The sequence below is a fragment of the Vicugna pacos genome, chromosome 2 (genome assembly GCF_048564905.1).
Source record: "Vicugna pacos chromosome 2, VicPac4, whole genome shotgun sequence".
Taxonomy (NCBI): Eukaryota; Metazoa; Chordata; class Mammalia; order Artiodactyla; family Camelidae; genus Vicugna; species Vicugna pacos.
Window position 1 is genome coordinate 55,248,905 of NC_132988.1, and position 17,730 is coordinate 55,266,634.

Genomic DNA, 17,730 nt, shown 5'->3' on the forward strand with positions numbered 1-17,730 from the left:
TCAATAAGCAGTGTTGAGTCAATCCATTACCTATTTCAAAATACAAATGAATCTGTGTGAATACCTCCCGTTCAACAGCCACCCACTGTAAGTCCTGGGAGAAGTCAGGTATCTTGAAAAAGCCACCACAGTGCCCCCGACTCCAGCCAGAGTGGCCTTCCAGCATCAGAGGACAGAAGCCAAGGGCCACATGCTCCCTGGCTAAATATTCTGGGTCATGCATCCTGAGCGCTCCCACACAGTCACTCATTGCATCCCCTCATTCATTCAACAACCACAAAATATCATTTGAATTCCCCCTTGACACCAGGCATAATGCCCACTTTAATGTCCTACTCTCATGGAGCTTACATTCCAGGGTCCACTGTCCTCTAACAGACTAACAGACCATGAGGACCTGTCCCATCAGATTTTCCATCCCTGTTTACCTGCCACAACCAGAAGTACAAACCCCTCAGTCATCCATCATCTCCCAAGCTCTTCCTTCTTCACCGTTCTATGTATCTCCTAATGGGATCCACTTCCTGCCCCTCTCAGCCCTCACAGACTCTCTATCATTCTACACCTCCCTTGTAGTCCTTTCAAACAGGGGTCCCCTTTCTCTCATATCGCATGCTTATAAAGCTGGAGATGGAGCAGGTGTCCTCATTTCTGTTCCTAACATCAGCACTCATCTTCGATCCTCCAAAATGCCAAGTCCTTTGAGGCCCAAGTCATCAGCCTGTAGCACTGGCTGTCTATCCACTCACTGTCTTGCCCCCACCTCACACTGTTACTTTAGCCCCCCGCTCACTGGCTCCTCCTTACCCCATTCCAACAATACTTCTTGATGACCTCAGTGTTATCATGCTGAATCACTGAATGAGGAGACTGCTAAATTCTCTGACTTCTTCACTTCAGTGGTAATCCCTCTACAACCAATTAAGTGTTAGGCCTGGAAGACCCCAGCCATGCACTCCAGAATTCACAACTTTTACTTTTTCATCAACAAGTATAACATGCCTAAAATCTGGATTTTAAGCACCTTTTTCCCTAACTCAACCACTCCTCTTCCTCTTGATTCGAATAGCTTTTCTACTGTACTGAACTGAGTCATCAATTTCACTGACTCTTACAACTGAATTAATTCTTACCAAATTCACAGACTCAGCAATTTTCCATTATCCATCACACTACTCCTCTTCCCCCATCAATATTTCCACACGCCTCTCAGTTCTTCCCCTAAAACATAAACCCGTCCAATCATCTACATCTCTATTAGGACCTTCATGGCCTAAAGAGCTACCATCTCTTGCCTGAAATAGGGAAATACACATAGTCTCCTGCTTTCATTATTTTTCCCTTACAATCAATTTTCCATGGTACTCAGAGTGATCTTTTAAAAAGATACATCAGATGTTACTCACATGATTAAAATCCTTTATTTGGCTTCCTATTTAATTGAAATAAGAATCTAAATCCTTTAACACGACCTACAAGGCAATAAATGATCTTGCCCTTGACAACTTCTTCACTCAGTCACTTACCACTCTCTCCTTTATTTACTCTGCTCCAGTCATAGTGGCCTTCTTTCCATTCCTTTAACACACCAAGCTGATTCCTCTCTCAGGGCCTTTGCACTTGCTATTCCCACAGCCTGGAGAGGGTATCTCCTGCACATCTGCATGGTTAATATCTCCTTTGAATTATTCCTGTTTCAGCTCAAATCTTCTTTTCCCCTAACTACTGTCTAATGACTTTACTCCTCCCTTCCCTCCTTACACTAGTCCTATTGCCCCATATTATTTCTTTATAGAATACACTGTAATACAAAACTATACTATTTGCACATCTGCTCCACTAGATCGTAAGTGCATGACAGCACTTTGCCTCTGACACAAACCAAGCACCCACCTAGAACACTGAGTGGCACACGTAAGTACTTCATAAACATTGTTTGATTTATTTATTATATACAATATGTAATAAACACGAGCAGGGACCACTGCTCATCTATGAGGCCCGAAACTAAGGGAGAATCTTTGTGGGAGAAGACACAGTTGTGGATCTTGGTCAAGGAACTAGCTCACATTATCAGCTGAAAAGAATTATATAACTGCCTCTGACCCAAAGAAAGCTTAAATATCTCATGATTTTTCAGTTGACTTTCTTGGGATTATCTAAATAATTCTTGGAGATTAATGCCAAAGATTAAACATAATATGCCACATGAGAGTTTACTAGCACAGAATAGAACTATTAACTTGCCTTATAATTTTAGAAGTCAAATGACATGACACACTTGTATTAGGCTCATTTTCTTCTAAAATCCCTAGTGTTTCAAATATTTGTTTTTGCTAACCTTATCCCACCCCTTTACCCCAAATATGTCCCAGAAGACCAAATGATTTGATCCAAATTGCACATAACCATACTACATTTCTTTCTTTAAAAAAAAAAACTAGATTTGGTCCATTTGCCTACACTTTTGATATATTTTTGAAGGAGGATCTTTTTATGACAGATGAATGCTATCCCTCACTGCCTCATGTTACCCATAAATTTAGGCAGCAAGCTGTAGAGGGCCTCATCTAAGTCACTGACTGATCTTCAAATAATATTCATTGGTTAAACTCCTTCAACCTGTTATGAATCATTGGCCTCATTTTATTTTTAAATTCAAAGGGATCTTAAGAGCCTTTCTTTGATGACTTGTTAAAATTAAGATTTCCCCCAGTCCATCCAAAATGTGTTAAGTTAGGTGTGACTGGTTTCTTGAAAACTTAATTCTGGGTTTTGGCAATTCTGCCTTCCTTTTCTCAATGCTCACTAACTGGCTTTTAATAACTCCTTCTAGTAATAACCTATTGTGAAAAAGAATATATAAATATAAATATGTATGTGTATATATATATATATATATATGAATCACTAGACTGTACACCAGAAACACAACGTTGTAATCAAATATACTTCAATAAAAATTAATTAATTAAATACGTCATAATGAACCTAAAAAAAAGTCTTCTAGACTTTTTTCAGGTGAGCTCAAGCTCAAATTAGTTTATAATTTGGAAGTTGACCTTTTTCTGTTTTGAAAATCAGCACTTGTCCCCATTTATTATTTATTTACCTGTCCCCAGTCTTCTACTTTATTTTTCATTCACCAAGATTAAAAAAAATAAAAATTGTGTTACTTGGCAAATCTCATCTGTTAAGTTCTCTAAATACTCAGGCTATAAATCATCAAGAAAAAGAGACTACAGAGAGCTCATTTAGAACAACTTTCTACCTGAGGCTTCAATTTCCTACAGAACGTAAATAAACCAAAACCTTTTCGGCATTCACCTCCAGGTTTGAGTAACTTTTGTTTGCTTTTTTTATATTTTTCAACAACCAGCATTTATTATTTTAATAAGAATTCCTGATAATACTCCCCTTTTTTACTTTTTCATCTCTTGAATTAATGTTGACTGGTTGTTTTATTTTTCACAGTGAAATGATTTCTGTATTTGCGTGTATATACATTTACCTAACAAGCACGTGGTACTGCTTTAATATCCCTCCTAATATCATTGCTAAGAGATCTGTTGATTTTGACAAGAGATATTTGATTCCATTACTGTAAGTTAACGGTAAGTCTGAGCCCATCAAGTTTGTTTACAAGTCTTGCTTCTTTGTATTAAAACCTCAAATTCACCATTATGTAAACAGTGATATACAACTGCCCTAAGCCATTAAAATGTCTCAGAAATTTATCCTCAAACATTTTTTCCTACCTATGAATTACTAGGATATTGGTACAAATAAAGTATGTGAAAAGATAAAACACACGTGTACCACTAGCTCAAATACTGCTGAGCCGTCATCCTAGCTTTAACACATTCTTCTGTTACAAGAAATTAATACCTATTCTTCAGAAGTAATTAATTAGATGCATCTGGGAGATGAACACCTATTGAGTGCTGAGACTGCTTTTATGATTAATGTAATTTGAAAATAGAGTTCTTTGACTAAGAAGAAAATTAAGATGTCTAAATATCCATACCTGTCATGTTTTATATTATATAATATACTGATGCAGTGTTCTTTTATAAAACTATACCATCATAATAAAAATCTTCACATAAAGGTAGAAAAACCTGGGCTTCTGAAACTTTCAATGTGACTGAAATATGTAAAACTGAATAGTGGCAAAAGCTAGAAAATTAAGCCGCCATCATGGTGAAGACTGCCTATTAACAATACCCCTAATTAATCTTTTTAAGTTGTAATTTCTTTAGAATAAAAAAAAGTTGCAGGAAGTGTCTTCAATACTGAGCTTTAGTCAAGAAAAGAAGTTCCTTTTATTTTCTTTAGTTGAGTTCAATAAAATAATTTTGTGAAATTTACCTCTCTAAAGGTGAAGTGAAAAGAATTTATCCCAAAAGTATCATAAGAGAAACATTGTTCATCTGATAAAATGCCTAGAGAACTTAAAGTCAATTTTTGTTTATTATGAATATTGATTTTTATGAAGAAAATCTTTTTATATGGTAGTATTCTCAGCTTAATTTGGGAAAAGTACTCAAGTACTTCCATAATTAAACAGAGAATCAAACAATTTGTGTGTGAAAATAGAGTAGACGGGAACTATGTTTCTTGCTTTAGTAACTTTACAAGTACTTTTCTCACAAGGAACTCAAGTGTAGTAATTACTTATGTTCAATAGATGGCAGCCTTTATATTATAGTCACCAAACCAGTATTTGCATAGGACAGTATAATCAATCCCCCAGTAGAAAATGAAAGCAGATAAATTACAAATATTCCATATTTTGCAACAAACAAAAAATTACTGCTTGGTTATATACCCATTATTTGAATCTGTGGTCTTTTTTCCAGGTTGACAAAATGCTTTGCAGGAATCCATATGATAGTATTGGCTAAACGGTTCTGTCCAGCTGTTAATGTTTTTATTTTTTAAAAATTAGACTATGCTGTGAAAGCACTGGTGTTCTGTGTTTTGGGGGAAATCTGACTGTTAATTCTTACCTCATGAAAATATGTGAGAATATGAGCCTAGGAGTGATCCCTGATCTCTTTGCATCGCTTATAAGGAATGGTTTTAGATTAACTTAAATGACGTGTGTCTTCATACGGAGATGCAACAAGAGTCCAGTATACGGTGAAACAACAATAATGAAGACATGCACAGGAAAGAAAAACTCATTGCTACTCCTTAATCTGTTTTATGTGGACCATGTGAATGTCTGTGAACCAGCGAAAACATTTTGAAACCTTGCGGTAAAAAGAGCATGCTTGGAAATATTTCTGTATTATCTGCTTTCTAAGTTTTCAGTGAATATACAAAGGTCCTAAGTTTCTGTTCAAGAAGTGACTTAGCATCTGTTCTGATGGCCCTCAGCTGGAAATCATGTGGACATTATTTAGTGCTATGGGACAGCCTAGAGGAGGATATTTTCCCCCCATAACTGCTTCAGTTTTGTGTAATGTAACTGGCGCCTGGAGTTTGAACTGTTTTTCAACTAAAGGGAGGGGAAATCATTTCTCCCTTGGTGAGTATATTTTAAGTCTCTGAAAATTGGGAAACGGGATCATATATTATAATTCCTAACCATAACGTGTGAAAAATCAGAACATAGCATTCCTTGAGCAAGAGAAAGAAAAGACTTACAAAAGTATGTTTTGATCATGGTACTTTTAAATATCTTTTTGCTGAACTAAAATGTTACTTTATGCTTATTTATACAGACCTATACAACCATAAAAAATTTAAAATCACCTATTAAATATCTTACTATATAGTAGAAACTAACAAAGTAGTGAGATTAAGAAAATCTCCCTTTAATTGAAAATACTGTGGTACTTGACACAATGATGTATTTTGGGTATAAAAGTTTTTAAAAGAATTACCTTTAAATGAAATTTTCTATGGCCTCCCATAACTCTCTATATTGGTAGGCCAGAAATTATTATTAGGTTTCAGTATTAATAGCTAACTAATAATATGGTGGCTGCTTCTTTTTAATAAATGTTTTAATTAGACTCTTAACTTTAAACATTCCCTTAGTAATGATAAAATTTTGGTTGGTTTTTGCAATCAGCACTAAGCATTTGATAGCCTATTTCTAAAATCAGTCAGGTAGCGTCCCTCACAGGAGTGAGTGAGCTATTCATGTTGAAATAGACCAAAAACACAAAGGAAGATGGATAAAGGAACAAATGTTCATTTAATTAAAAAAAGTATCTCCAATGACTATTTAACAGATAATATAACAGGAAAAGCATCAAGTTTTGCCAATTTGATTGTCCAGAGCACAACTATAATTCTCTTCTCAAGCAGTTTAGGGATGGTTCCACTTTACCCTCAGTAAGGATATTAATGCCTTGATATTTTTATGAAATTTCGACCTTATGTTGAATTTTGTATTCAATTAAAAATTACATATACCATGTTGTAAACAATTTCCCTACAATTGAACAATTAGGGAACTGGAGCAGTATGCAATTCCATACAATTAGTACCACTAGTTAGTGCTAATCAGAGCCAAATCCGGGGGCCAGGGGAGGGGAGAAGACAAAAACCTGTGTTCAAAGAGCTCATCCTCTAGTTAGGGACAGAGGACCCAGGGATAAATACCTGTCATGCAAATTAGAAAAGAAGGCACCACAACAGAGGTAACAATAATACTTCCAACTGGGTCCAAGTCAGTGATTCTATTTAAGAGTAACTTTTTCTTAAATGCTAACCTATCAAAATAAACATTAGTACAGAAAGGCAGCACGAGTGTGGTATGGACTGAACTGTGTGCTCCCACCCTACCAAACTCAGATGTTGGAGCCCTAACTCCTAATATGACAGTATTTTGAGACAGGGCCTCTAGAGAGGTAATTAAGGTTAAATGAGGTCACAAGGCTGAAGTCCTAATCCAAGAAGACTGGTGTCCTTAAAGGAGAGGAAGGGACAGATACCAGAGCTCTTCCTTTTCACAAGTCCATAGGGAAAGGCTGTGTGAGGACACAGCCCAGCCAGAAAGTGGCCACCTGCAAGCCAAAGAGGCCTCACCCAAAACCTACCCTGCTGGCACCTTGCTCTTGGACTTTCAGCTTCTACAACTGTGAGAAAATAAATTTCTGTTGTTTAAGTCACCAAGTCTAGGCATCTTGTTACGGCAGCCTCAGGTGACTAATACAGTTTATTTATAATTTGGGGAGCGGTTCACCAGAGATGAAGCTTACAATCTTTTAACTGAATTTGTATATTTATATACAGTTGGCCCTTGAACAACGTGGATTTGAACTGCACTGGTCCCCTTATACGTGGATTTTTTCCCACTAAATACATACTACGGTATTACATGATCCGCACTTGGTTGAATTCACAAATGCAGAACCCCAGAAAGGGAGGGCTGACTGTAAAGCTAGATGTGGATTTCTGACTGCACAGGGGGGTGGCACCTCTAACCTCCCATGTCGTTCAAGGAGCAACTGTATTTAAATACTTAAATATGTATATTTACATACACACTTATGTATAAATGTCCAGGAAGAAATACCATGACTACTAGAATGCCTTTACCTCCCAATGTGTACTATACTATGAGTCTTGTGTTTGAAAAGCTCATCCTCTAGTTGGGAGACTTAGGACATGTAGACAAATATCCATAACACATATTAGAAAAGGAGGCACCAAAGAGTGATAAAAATGACACAGTTGTTACTTCAGAAGTGAGATTATTTCCACTGTGGAGGGTGGGGTGGTATACCATGGGTGAGACTGTGTGGCTGAAGCTGTAGGAGGAACAAGAAAATCTCAGAGGAGGGAGCATTTGTGCTCCACCCAATCATTCTCAGGGAAGCACCACTGGCATTTCGGGCAGATGACTCTTGATCCTGTGGGACAATTCCGAGCAGGACAAGACACTGAGTATCCTTGGCCCAGAGTGGCACCCTCCTGACCTTGTGAGATCTATACCACCCCCTTCACATTCCCAAAGGCCACTCAGAAGCAGCATCTTCCCTGGCAGAGAACTAGAGAAAACTTTTAGAATATAAAGGAAACAGCGGAGGTGTTAAATAAAACGCATTAAGTGGCTGATCAAAAGGCTAGTACATGTGCTTCTAAAAAGTTGCATATAGAAAATTATAACATACAAAATAATAATAGTATATGAAGTGCTGCTTACCAGTGACAAGATCTTATCACATTTATTCAAAATTAAACTTAATTTTCTGTTTTGAAGCTCTTACTTAATTGATTCATTCATACAGCCCTGATAATATTTGATATTTTTTTGGCCAGTAAAATTGCTTTATTTCAAGGCTAAAAAACAAAATCCTATAAACACCAAGATAGGAAATAAAAGTTATTTATAACAGAAACATCTTTACCTCCTCATTCCTCCCAGGGTGCTTCTGATGGAATCAACAAATAAGACATCTTTACTGGAGGCAAGGAAGAGTCAGTGTATCTTTCTTTTGACTTCCATACATGTTTCAGCCTGCCCTAAATTGATCCTTTCACTTTAATGATTTCATTAAATGGTATCTGAGATCTGGTTTGAAAATGTAAGGAGAAGGGAGAAGAAGGTCCAGGACAGAGAGAATGATGAGAAGGCGAAGACAAGGACCACACTGAAGAGAATGGAGGCAACTGAGGTACAAGGTGGGAGCTCACAGAGCCAGCATGGCCCGCCTGGGTTGGCCTGACCTGTGCTGAAGGGGCCAGGCTTTCCCTGCCCTCCCAGATCAGTTCATCACCCATGGATGGTGCCACAAAGGCTGTGGCCTTGGAGAAGGGGGTGTCTGAAGCTCAGGTGATACGTGAAAACCAAGACAGGTTTTCACAGAGAGGACTAAATTGTCAAGTTCATCCCAAAATTATAAGCAGAGCATTATATGTTCCATTTCTACATATGGAAGTTTTGCTTTTGAGTGACTTCACGTGTTTAAGGGGCATTCTGTTCCCTACAAATATGTTACCAACATATCCTATGTTAATGCCCCCCTGTTCTAGGTCTTCCATGGGTCTCAACTAGAAAAGCACTAAGCCGATCATTATGCCCAGAGCACACACTAACTCGGTGGGTAGACTTTATTTAGCAAATTGATTATACTTTCTGGCTTTTCATTTTCTAATTTTACTTGGACGTGGTTAGACATAATAATTAGACAACTTCCCATTTAAAATGCTGTGGACAGTATGGGGAACATACGTTATTTGCCTGAATGCACAAGTATTCTGTCTTTGGATTGAGCTTCCCCTCACCTACCACATTCTGGCCACATGGTCCCTTCTGTTCTGTGTACCTGCTGGGCTCCTTTCCACCTCAGGGTTCCCAGCCTTGTTTCCTCTGCCTTGAGCACTCGTCCCACGTCATCGCATGGTTGACCCCGTTTACTCTCTCAGGTGATGGCACTGAGGTCATCGCCTCAGAGGTCCACAAAATCTAAGTAAGCCTACCCTGTCTGGGCCAAATTTCCTTTGTATTAACTGGTTTTATTATCTGGGTAACAGAGTTATCTCAGATGATCTTGTCTATATATCAACTGCTATCCACTTCTGAATCTCTAGCACGTATCAGTCCCTGGAATTTAAGCATTTGGTAATTATTCATGCAAAAGAATGAATACAGACAAAAATGAATATTTATGATTTATATGATTTTAAAGACCCATCAGCAACACAACAATTGCACAATTATTTGTCTGGGGAAATCAATCCACCCTGTATTTCTGGGAAAAAATGTGAATAAAAAAAGGGACTGTTACTCTCTTTCCTAACATCACAGTTTTTATTAAACAAGCCCTCTAGGGTATTATTTTATCTGTATCTTCCTTAAGGGCATAATAATGTGCAAAATGAGTACATTTCTGGTTCCACAAATAACTGTTTATCAAGGTAATAAAAAGATTGTGTGGGAGACATTATCTTCTGGCTGGTAAAACATTATTAAGAAAAAAAATGTTGGAAACTCTTAGGAGTAACTTTCCAATTTTACGTGAAAAACAAGTCTGTGATAAAGAAAGTCTGTATAAGAGAGACAAACAAAAACAATCTATAAATTAGGAAGCCAGACTTGCAACAATACTTCTGCAAGAAGCTTTTACAGTTTTTGGCTAGCCTTTAAGCCTGGAATATAAGATGTCCCAGGAGATTAACAAAGCAGAGGAATTTCACCTCTGACAGGGAGGTTTAAACGGAACGTCCTTTGCAATCCTGGCTGAACATTTACCCTCGTACTCAAGTATGGACCGTTCCACTACCATTTATCTAAGTCTATGCTTTCGATGAGACAATGAGACACTAAATATTTTTACTTCTAATTAGGCAAGGTATTAAACTCTTATTTTCAACTGCACCTATTTCAACTTACAAAGTTCTACATACATACGTTGTCTTCACTTACCTAAAACTCTCTTAGCAGTTCTTTCTCTCAGCTCTGAAGTTATTCTAGAAATTTGGTTCTTGGTGTAAATACGATGTTTACTCTACCCAGACCATTTATTTTCATGAGAATTTGATTCTGTCTTTTTTCAAGCATCATCTTTTGAGACCAAGTGAAGAATTATTAGGTGTTGGAAAACCTGGTCTAAGAAAGCAGATCTTCTTACAGAGGCTGGAGACACAATTGTAAACTGAGACTGATGTAAGGGTCATAAAATCGTAAGCAGTATCTGAAGAACTGATGCAATTAAAAGAAAGACATCTTAATATAGTATTAAGCATAGAAAAATGAACATAGTTAAATCCTAGAATTCTTTTATAAATGCATTTGGCATGCCAAATTTTAAACAGTATTCACTAACTGCAATTAATGTTAGTTTCTCCAAATCACCAGGCAGTTTTCCTATTCTACCATGACATTAAAGCAAAGAAAACCTGGAAAAATAAAAATGGAACCTTGAATGCAGGCAAAGATGCTTCAGCAATAATTTTCACACAAAGACTAATTCTATGTCGTGTTCTAGTCTGACTGATCTCATGTGTTACATACAACGTCATGTAAAATAATGTAACAAGGTAGGAAAAAGAACTGAATATGGATGTTCGTCATATTCCACACTCACATTTTAGCATCCTCACAAAATTAAAAATGTTTTCCAAATTAAATGTCAAGAAAATCATTTATTTTATCCAAGTGATACTATAAAGTCTTGGATAGCTTGTTACTAGCTTTAAGGAAACAGAAAACAAGTACAAAGCTAAGTTAAAGGCAACTTTATTACAATACTTTTCCAAACTTCAAAATGCATTTATCATTGAATTTAATCTAATATATAATACATTATATTACAAGACAGAAAGCATTCTGGTCAGATATTTAGCTTGCATGTATTGCCTAAAACAGAGCTTCTCAGGAATAGCAGCAATGCACAATAGTTTATATCACTAAGTAAAATATCTCTGATGTTGCATAAAGAATCATTCATACTGCAATTTATTTTATGTTCATTTCCTCTGATTTAGAAACAAAGCAAAGCTATCTTTTCTATATCTTACTAGTTAATACTTAGAAGTTGTCTATACCCTAAACAAATCCACCAGTTTAGACCTACTTCCTTTGGTAGAAAATAGGATTTTTAAAAGTACTCAAACCAAAAGAACATGATATTCCCCATTGCCAGTAGGGACAGAATTCTCTTCTTTCCTTATTTTAGGAGCCAAATCTAGACTCCCTGCTCTCATATGGCCATTCTCAATAGTGTCTGCTTTAAAAAATACCCAAATCTATAATGAATTCCATTCTAATAAAGTCCTTTCTGTTTTATCTTGCCTCCTCATATTTGCTTATTTAGAACAGTTGACAACCTACTTTGAACATTATGTAATAATGAACTTAAAAGTAACCTTGGGAAATGAAATAACATAAAGGAAGTATTTTCCAAATGAGACAAGGACATTATTTGCTCATCTACCTCTGCTTCAAAGAACCAACCAAAGTCCACTTACAAACAGAGTTCCTTTTCCAAGGCTACTATCGTAGTAACAATAAAAAAGATGTAAATCCATTGAACATACCTAATTCCTTAATTTGCTCTCTTGGTTTAACATTTTTGAGCTACTAACTAGCACAAAACACGTTCATCCTCTTTGTTTTCATGACAGCAGTAAATGGTTAGGAAAGTATAGAAAAGGTTCTACTTTTTCTTTCATACGGCAAACTTAATACAGATTTTGCTATGAAGGTGGAGGAGAAGAAAAAAGTGAATGAAAGGTATGTGCTGACTGCTTGGGGGAGCAAGGCTCAGAAATCACTGTACGTTAAGAGCACGTGCTGAAACTTCATGGTGCCAGTCACGTAATTTTGTGTATTTGGGACTAAAGACGTGAAGGGGTATCTTTTCCCTGTGGAAATAAAACAAAAAAAAAAAAAAGAAAAGAAAGAAAGAAAAAGAAAGTGATAGAAGAGTCATAAGAAAGAGAAAGGAAAAGTTTCTACACTTAGTTCATCATGCAAAAAACATGCCTTTATAAAAGCTGAATTTCACAGAGCTGCTTTAACAGCAAAGATTTTAAGGGTAGAGCATTTTCAGAAATACAGAAATTAATCTACAGAACCCTCATGGAAACTTCAATTTTTATTCCCAAATAAAGAGACTGCAAGACAACACACGAACCCATTCACAGAGACCTGCAGTGTTAGCAAAGCACCCCCCAAATATACCCTTCTGCCCACTTCCTGCAGTACTAAAGAAAAATAAGCCTTAGACACAAAATCCGACAATATCTACTAATTTAAAAATCTGTAAGTTGTACATGTAAGTCCCATAAAAGGCACCAAAGTTAAGCTTAGTTTCCAGCTGCAAAGACAAAATGCCATACCATTACACCAAAAAGGTGAAAAGAACAAATTGCAACCATTCACGAGAAAAAGCATTCAATTTACCAAAAAATGGACTACTTACTTTGCCTTCTTTGTATTATCACTTTCAGATTCTTTCACTGAAACATAATAAGCAATATCCAATGTTAGTTTGCCTTTTTTAACTTTAAAATCACTTAAGCAATTACCTGTTATCAGTTAATACCAAATGGTCAAGTTGCACAGAGCCACTAAAAAGACCCCCATCGTGTTGTCCTTGGCTACAGACTACAGTCAGTACTACAACTACACTACTTCTACACTTTCCATAATAACCCTCTTGGGCTGGTTTCTCATTTTCAATACCATTAGGCATGGCATAATTTAAAAGCAGACTGTCTCAGGAAAATTACTATTCTCCAGTAATTGTCCATCACCCTAAATGCTACCCTCCGTGGCAAAGAATATTTATCTATTAGAAGCCTAGTTATTCACTTACGATGTTCAGTCCCAGTGATCTGGGCGAGGATTCGGAAAGAGCGAGACTGAGTCGTTCCAGTCCGTGGACGCCAGTCTTCAGTATCCTCAATCAGTCTCTTCTTGCTGGCATCACTGTGAGTAGGTATGTGGTAAAACTCTGTATAGCGCTCCACAATGTGTTTTCTTGGTGGGCTAGGGTTAAGAAGGAAAAAAACAGGATTAAAAAAATTTAAATTATGTTAAAGATAAAATACCCTCTTCTGTGTTGTTTATAATTTATACATTTTATCCTCAATGTTCCTTTAACATATTTTGCTTTTTCAAGTATCCTCAGCATCAATTTTTCTAAAAAAAAAAAACAACCCTTCTAAAATAAAGCAGACTAGGTTTCTTAACTAGTAAAAAAAAAAAAAAGGTACTTATATGCTAATACAAAATAATAGTATAAGTATCTATTTAACAGAAAGGTTACCGTTTAGGTGGGATTTTCCTTTTAATTGACAGAAGAAGGCCCAGAAGAGAGATTTCCAACATGAAGAAAAGGAAAAGAAAAGAATAAGAAAAGAAGGAAAATAACAAGAAACTGAAAAGTCCACAGTAATTAAAATCAAACAATTCAAAATTACTTGTATTGTTCATCCTATGGCTAACAAAACAGATATGGATTATATTCATAACCACCGTTAAATACCCACATGCTGCTAAAATGTGTTGGCTTTCACAAAATTAAATGACCATTTCCTCACTAGGTCCAGGAACCAGGAGTGGTTTAGTACAGGGCAAACCGGCAATTCCAATAACAATTTTGAAAAAGGTCAGAACTGTTATTTTCTATGGTTTTCTCATTGATGTGTACAAATATCCCTCATCCTAAATAAAGCTGCGTGAAGGATCAGCACACTGAGGAAGAGCTGTGGTGTATCAGAAACCGATGAAATATTTATTAAAAGACCAAGATATGAATCTGGGTCTATGACTTTTCAGATATGTGATTTTTGGACAAGTCAACCTCACTAAGCCTCAGTTTTTTCATTTATAAGACAAGAATATCACATATAAAGTAACACTGTTCTCAGGATTAGATGAAATAATGTATGTGAAAGGGATTTGTAAACTACAGAGTTCAAAAACTTTGAGCTTGCTAAGAACACTAAGTTTTCTATTAATAAAGTATAAACATTAAGGAATTCACAGTGTACATGACTTTAACACTTTAACCCAAGATCTAGGTAACTTAATAAGTACTCCTTCCCTTCTCAACCCTCTCCCCCACAAATAGTATAATGCAAACTTTTAGAGGCTATGAGTTTAGTTTCAAAAGACAAAAAGGAACCTGAGTCTGGACTAGCAGACAACTGGCACAAGACCTAAGCAGATAAAGTGGCCAAAGAGTGTCAGATGTGGATGACAACACCTGCTAGGTGTAACTCTGCTAGAAAATCACAGTGCTTTCAGGATGCCACGTGACTGCTGTCATTTTAACAGGGACAGTATCAAAACTGTCTCAATACACTAGAAGAGTTTTTGTCCAGTGAAGAACATGATAGAATTAACATTAAGACTGGCTTTGGAGTCAGATAATAGTTCTAAACATACATCCTTCACTCAGTGCGTGTTTTGTGCAAGTCATTTAATTTCTCCAAGCCCCAATTTTTCCCATTTGAGAAATGGGGATTCCATCTACCTTAAAAGGTCGTTTTGAGGAATAAATAAGACAGGTTAAAGTATGTAAAGTGCTTTCCACACAGTAGCTAACACAAAGTAATGATCACATAATGTGTTCCTTAACGATTACTAGAAAAATTATTTGCAATGCATGTTCTAAGACTATAGGTCATCTATATATATATAGAACAGATCAATAGTATTTACTTACAATACTAATAATAGTGTTTTAATACCATTTAGTGGTATATTTAATAGCATATTACAATAGTAGTTAAAATTATTATGATTTATGATAAAATTTTAATATTCTAGAAGTGAATTATCAAAAACACGTTTAACTAATATTAAACAAAACCTCTTAATCTTCTTAAAGTAGACATAATTTTTAAAAATTATAAAATAATAAACATAGATTATATCATAAATACACTGTCTTTGGCCATTCCTAAACAGACAACAGTTTATCTTATGCAATTACTTGAAAAACGTTAAGCTACTAAATTTATTATAATTTTAAATAGTCAGTAAGTATTGCTTACTCTTAAAAGGTGCCAATTTCAGGTATAAGACTACTTTATTCTCTACAAAAGGTTTGGACTATAAAAATACAAAACGAAAAGTTTTATGTCAAGCTAAGACTAAGATTAATAAAATGACACTACTAAAAAATACTTTTTAGCCACGACACACTTGCAAAAAGTATAGTACATCCTAGACTCTTTGTGACATTCACCACAGTTTCAGATTGTGTCAAGTGATAGAAAGTTTCTAAACATCTACTGGCTTTGAAACTCCAAACTCTGATGACTATGATTAAAGAAAAGAATAATCTCAACAATTTTATTTTTTGAATGTATTTGGGATAGAATATAAATTTAACTATCAAGAGCAAATAATTTATTTCAAAATATAGACATTCAAAATTAGCAAGTTTATTCATATTAAAAAAAATACTTAACAAGGGAGGCCCCAACTACATCTTTAACTCCCGTATATACTGTCCATAGTGCTGATCTATCTTCCTGAAGGTTTAGCTTACTAAGATTTTCCACTGCATAAGTGTGGGTTTTCTAAAATACACACACTAATTCTTATAAAGTTCTCTGGCGTGAAAAACAAGTTTCCTAGGCTCCTTAACATATTTGAACATTTTATGCAATGAGAAGATACTAACAAAATTTGCTGATGGTGTTAAGTTGAAAGCCAGATGGAAGGTTACAGAGAGACAATGTTGAAAATTAGAAAAGAAATCATTGATTAGATACTTACACAGTGCCAGGGTTACTGAAGGAGGAATAATACACACACAAAAAGACGTGATAGAGTAGAGAAGACATTGATGTCCCCAGGATGATGGAAAACAAAGATGAGACCAAAAAAAAAAAAAAAAGGAGAAGAAAAAGAAAAATGAAATAGCAAAATTCAAAACAATTAATTTACATGAAGATGCTACACCAAACATCATGCTTCAAAATAATCACGTAAACAGAGACAAACAAAAATGAACAAGTGTTAGTCAAAATTCTGTTACACTGTTATTATTTGGACAACAGTTTTCTGGGGGTTTTTTTTTTGGCTTCCAAAATCAACGAAAAATATTTTATATATGAATGCTAGTTCAAGTCTCAAGTTACTAATACCAAGAGATAAAGATCCACTATTTAAAATTTTTCTAGATTTTTATAAAATTAATTTTAGAGTGAATCCAAATTCCTATTGTGTTCCTAACAAAAGGCAGAGATTAAAATATAAAGTAGACATAAGATGTAAAAACAGATCATTTTAGAATCACTTTTAAAATCAGAACAGACTAAGAGAAAATCTTTTAGTCTCACATAATATAAGCAGTATACATTAACAGCAAGTGTAATCTTCTCACATAAATTATCCTGAATCATATATTATAAAGGAATGATATCCTATTTGAAAATCTTCTCTTATTTTTTAAAATGTAGTGATTATGATGAAAAATACATGAAGTGGCAGGTCACAAATAATGGGCTGTTACTCAATTTTCAGACTCTTCCCTATTCATCATTACTACTGCCCTCTTAACAAGGCAGATTTCAGGACGTTCAGAACTGATTTGTAGGAACTCCACTGTTCTGTATGATCAGCAATCTAATCATTGCCCAGAAAGGCATAGCTGATATGATATGGTAAAAGAACTAGGTTAATAACATCTAAAGAGTGAAAACAGAATTCATTCTCAAAGCCTATTAAGTGCAGAATTGTTAAAAACAAATATATTCACATTCCATTATGCATAGAAGACTCAAGTATAAGCTCTATATAGTTTCTCAACACAATGCTGAATCAATCTTACTGCAATAAACTTTAGTCACAGTAATAACTGATTATAAACATAGCGAGAAAAACTGTCTACCAATCTGAATACTAAGAAGCCATATTTCCACATGTCAAAGTTAGTTTCAAAACTCAATAGAGGGCTGAGTTTTGCTGAGATGGGGTGAGACGCAGGATTAAGTTAATCTCAGTAATTTATGGGTATTTATTCTTCTCTAAGCCATAATGCAAAGCATTTTCTCCTCTGCGCAGAGAAATAGTTTTTCAAAATAACCTCTTCTGACCAGAATACAATTTTAAATATATATTCAGACATTTTAAAGTTTAGGGGAAAAGTTTTACGTCCACATGAAGTTGAGGAGGAAATATTCTACAGTGTGGTGGGTGGTAGCCAGCAGAGGGTTGATTGGCTAAAGCCTAAAGATGCCAATTTTAATATGTTGAACAGATACTTTCATGAATTTTAGAAAATGTGCCCAAGTGGAACA

General features: G+C 35.5%; 1 protein-coding gene across 3 annotated transcripts in view; it reads right to left on the minus strand.

The window, feature by feature from the left end:
• Window positions 1-17,730, minus strand: part of PDLIM5 (PDZ and LIM domain 5) — a 183,618-nt gene that overhangs the window by 58,921 nt on the left and 106,967 nt on the right. For all 3 annotated transcript variants that reach the window (XM_006208955.4, XM_006208951.4, XM_072940363.1), the window contains exons 6-7: window positions 13,287-13,459; window positions 12,891-12,927 (exon numbers count right to left, since the gene is read on the minus strand). In XM_006208955.4, coding sequence (XP_006209017.1) covers window positions 12,891-12,927; window positions 13,287-13,459 — 210 coding nt within the window. The remainder of the gene's footprint in view (window positions 1-12,890; window positions 12,928-13,286; window positions 13,460-17,730) is intronic.